The 3482-nt window shown below is 39.0% G+C and overlaps 1 protein-coding gene across 1 annotated transcript in view; it reads right to left on the bottom strand.

Moving 5' to 3' along the window:
• LOC106883285 (DNA mismatch repair protein Mlh3) overlaps window positions 1–3308 on the bottom strand; it is a 9326-nt gene extending 6018 nt beyond the window's left edge. Inside the window, exons 1-2 of the mRNA XM_014934243.2 lie at window positions 2993–3308; window positions 1016–1039 (exon numbers count right to left, since the gene is read on the bottom strand). Coding sequence (XP_014789729.1) covers window positions 1016–1039; window positions 2993–3112 — 144 coding nt within the window. The 5' untranslated portion in view covers window positions 3113–3308. The remainder of the gene's footprint in view (window positions 1–1015; window positions 1040–2992) is intronic.
• Window positions 3309–3482: the final 174 nt, after the last annotated feature.

Here is a 3482-nt window from a genome sequence, read left to right as displayed (position 1 = left end):
CATATACAAATACAAATGATTCCTTTCAGTTTCCATCTACCAAATCCACTCACAAGGCTTTGGTCGGCCCGAGGCTATAGTAGATGACACTTGCCCAAGATGCCATGCAGTGGGACTGAACCCGGAACCATGTGGTTGGTAAGCAAGCTACTTACCACACAGCCACTCCTGTGCCTATAACTTTTCTCAAATGTTCTCAATTCTGGAGTATCTTTTCTGCTGTTTTTTCAGCTCTACCTCAGTATCCCACTTTCAGCTATTTTGGTGGGGCATTTTCTCTTCTGCTTCCCTTGTGGATTTATATTTTTCCCTGAGTGAATGCCTTCCTCTCCCAGGTTTTGTTGGTTTTGAAATGTCATTGATGCTTCAGTAACTTTAGCTTTTTTGTTTTTTGTTTTTTTTGCATTTTTCTAGGCAGCAGTGTTGGCCCAGTGTAAACCTCTTTTAACCTCTAGAAAGAGGTAGCCTTTATTAATCTGCCCTCTGTTCTTTCATCTGCCCAGCATGAGAAACCTTATCAGGAGTTTCCACTCCAATGGAAAGAGCCCCTTTATGTGTGTGTGTGTGTGTGTGTGTGTACCTTTGTTTTGAGATTATGTAATAGTTGTAACGAGAGGATGAGATTCAAAATTTTTTCTTCTTCAAGAATCAAGATTATTTTCCTTGTAGCTGGCACTTCAGTGAGATAGTTCATGGCAAGAGCACTTGACTTTTGATGACTCCATTCACCTAATTGCATGCAGAGACCACAGAATGGTTTAGTTCACTAATATATGCTGGCATAGTTCTCAGGGTCATTGAAGCATGTAAGCCACTACACTGCAACAAGGAGGACTGGACCATGCATGTTCAAAACTTTCAAGACCACAAAAAATAATAAATTTTTTTGTGTGTTGCTAGAGGGGTTAAAATGGAAGCTGCATCATATATTTGCTTCAGTTTCAACACACAGTCGCAAACCAAATCACTTGTTAGACATATACAACTTCAAAATATGAAAATTTAGTTTACTTACTTCAATTTGTTCTTTGATTAAAGTCTAAAAATGAAAAGGAAAATAAAAACAGGATAATTTAAGATTATTTCATTCATAATCATATAATAAATGTACAAGCAAGGAAAGTACTTAGCCATGGTTTTCTATTTAAAAATGAAAGTAGATGAAACAGAAAAATAAAAAAAACACATCAAAAATAACATGGAAAAATTATGATTTCAAGTTCTTTATTTCATTTTATTCATTTATGTGTTTCAGCATAAAGGCTGTGACCATGCTGGGGCAAGATAATTAGAAATCAACAGCAACTACTTTCCTAAAATTAACAGGAATCAAGAAGGAATAATTTACAATGTCCCTGACACAATAACATAGCTTGAGTGTGTGTGAACCAGGGCAGCCCTTGAGTATCACCATTGTCACTAGCCTCCCTCGCCCCAGCCTATACAGGGTTATACAGCAGACTTAAAAGTATTGTCCCCATAAAAGTGTTGCTCAGAACAGATTGGTTCCACCTTTCCTCCAGCAATGCTACTGTCATAGCAAATATTTCATTTCAACAGAACATCATGTCCTGCTGAAACTCAAACTACTGTCACAGATTTAAAAGGGACATTAACTGCATCTATCTCACTAGTATTGGAGAACCTGCAACGGTCATGGGAACAGCTCTATCCTTCAGATCAATTCAATAAAAAAAAATCTCATATCCATCATTTGCTAATTATGATCATAATCATTAACCTCATTGTTTTAATGTCCACTTATCCATGCTCACATGGGTCCGACTAAATTCACTGAGGCAGATTTTTCTATGAGCAGATGGCCTTTCTGTCACCAACCTTCAACTGTTTCCAAGCAAGGTAACATTTCCTCATTGCCAGTTACGTTTCTGCAGAATATTGGAAACGAATGATGCTGCTTATGTCACAGTAACACTTATTTACAATTATCACACAATGTGAAGACAAGGAGACACATACACATGCACAGACATAGACACACACACACTCACACATACATGAAGGATTGCTTTCCATTTCCATCTACCAAATCTATTGACAAGGCTTTTGTTGGCCTTGAGCCAACAAGAAGACACTTGCTCAATGTGCCACAAAGATTATTTAAGAACAAACAAAAACAAACAATACTAAATCTCCTGTCTAAAATATGTAGAAATGAGATAGGTGAATGGATAAGGTAAGGGAGGTAAGGAACTAGCAATTCAGAAGTTCAAAAGTGCTACAGGAATTGAACTGCTTCTCAGTAGAACTTTTTATTTTATATCTTCGTAGTTCAGCAAAAAGAAAGGAAACAGGTACCAGGTCATCAACAAGTGTCACATGTGAGAGGCCAGCATTTGATCCAAGGGGAGATTATTCTCTCCCCTGTTTTGTGCCGTAAAATCAGAGCTAAGCCCTGGCCCTTTAAACTTCTATGGCACTTAAGTATTTATACTTTTACAGTTGTGATTAAGCAGGTTCAGCAGAGCAGGAGATAAAATGCTTAGCAACGTTTGTTTTTAGGTCATTTTAGGTTTTGAGTTCAAATTCCAATACAACAGATTTTGCCTTTCATAAGTCAGGTGGGTGGGGGATATAAAATGGATGGGAGGGAATTAATACCCCAGTACTTGATTAGAACTTTATTTTATCAACCCCAAAAAGATGAAAACTGTAACATAAATGTTACAGTTTTCTTGCAACCATTGTAGGTGTTGTCCTTCATTTCCTATATATACATTTGTTTAATGGGCTTCTTTCAGTTTTCATCAACCAAATCCACTCACAATACTTTAGTCAATCTAGGGCCATAGCAGAAGACACCTGCCCAAGGTGCCACACAGTGGGACTAAACCCAAGGCCATATGATTGGGAAGCAAGCTTCTTAACCACACAGCCATGTCTCTACCTACCAGCATCAAAAGAAAAAAATAACAGTGCAACAATAAAAGCAAAAACAAAACACAACCAACAGAGAAGTTTTGTTCCTCACCTGCAGCAGCTCTTCAATGACAGAACGACGATTATACTTCCTCTCGCTTGCTTCCCGAGCTACAATACAGGATGGTGCTGTGTGAACTTCAATACTGTTATCTGCTATTGACATGGTCATCTCTATACCTAGTGTTAACAATAAAGGAAATTATTATCATCATCGTTTAACATCCGCCTTCCATGCTAGACATCATCGTTTAACATCCGCCTTCTATGTTGGACAATTTGACTGAGGACTGGCGACCCAGACTCCAATCTGATCTAGCAGAGTTTCTACAGCTGGATGCCCTTCCTAACACCAACCACTCTGAGTGTGTAGTGGGTGCTTTTTACGTGCCACCAGCATGAGGGCCAGTCTGGCGGTACTGGCAACGGCCACGCTCAAATAGTGTTTTTTATGTGCCACCTGCACAGGAGTCAGTCCAATGTTTTGTTCACATGCCACCAGCACAAGTGCCAGTAAGGCGAAGCTGGAAACGATCGCGCTC

Source organism: Octopus bimaculoides, chromosome 3, assembly GCF_001194135.2.
Source record: "Octopus bimaculoides isolate UCB-OBI-ISO-001 chromosome 3, ASM119413v2, whole genome shotgun sequence".
NCBI lineage: Eukaryota > Metazoa > Mollusca > Cephalopoda > Octopoda > Octopodidae > Octopus > Octopus bimaculoides.
The sequence above is the reverse complement of the archived record's forward strand: the minus strand, read 5'-3'. Positions and strand labels throughout refer to the sequence as shown.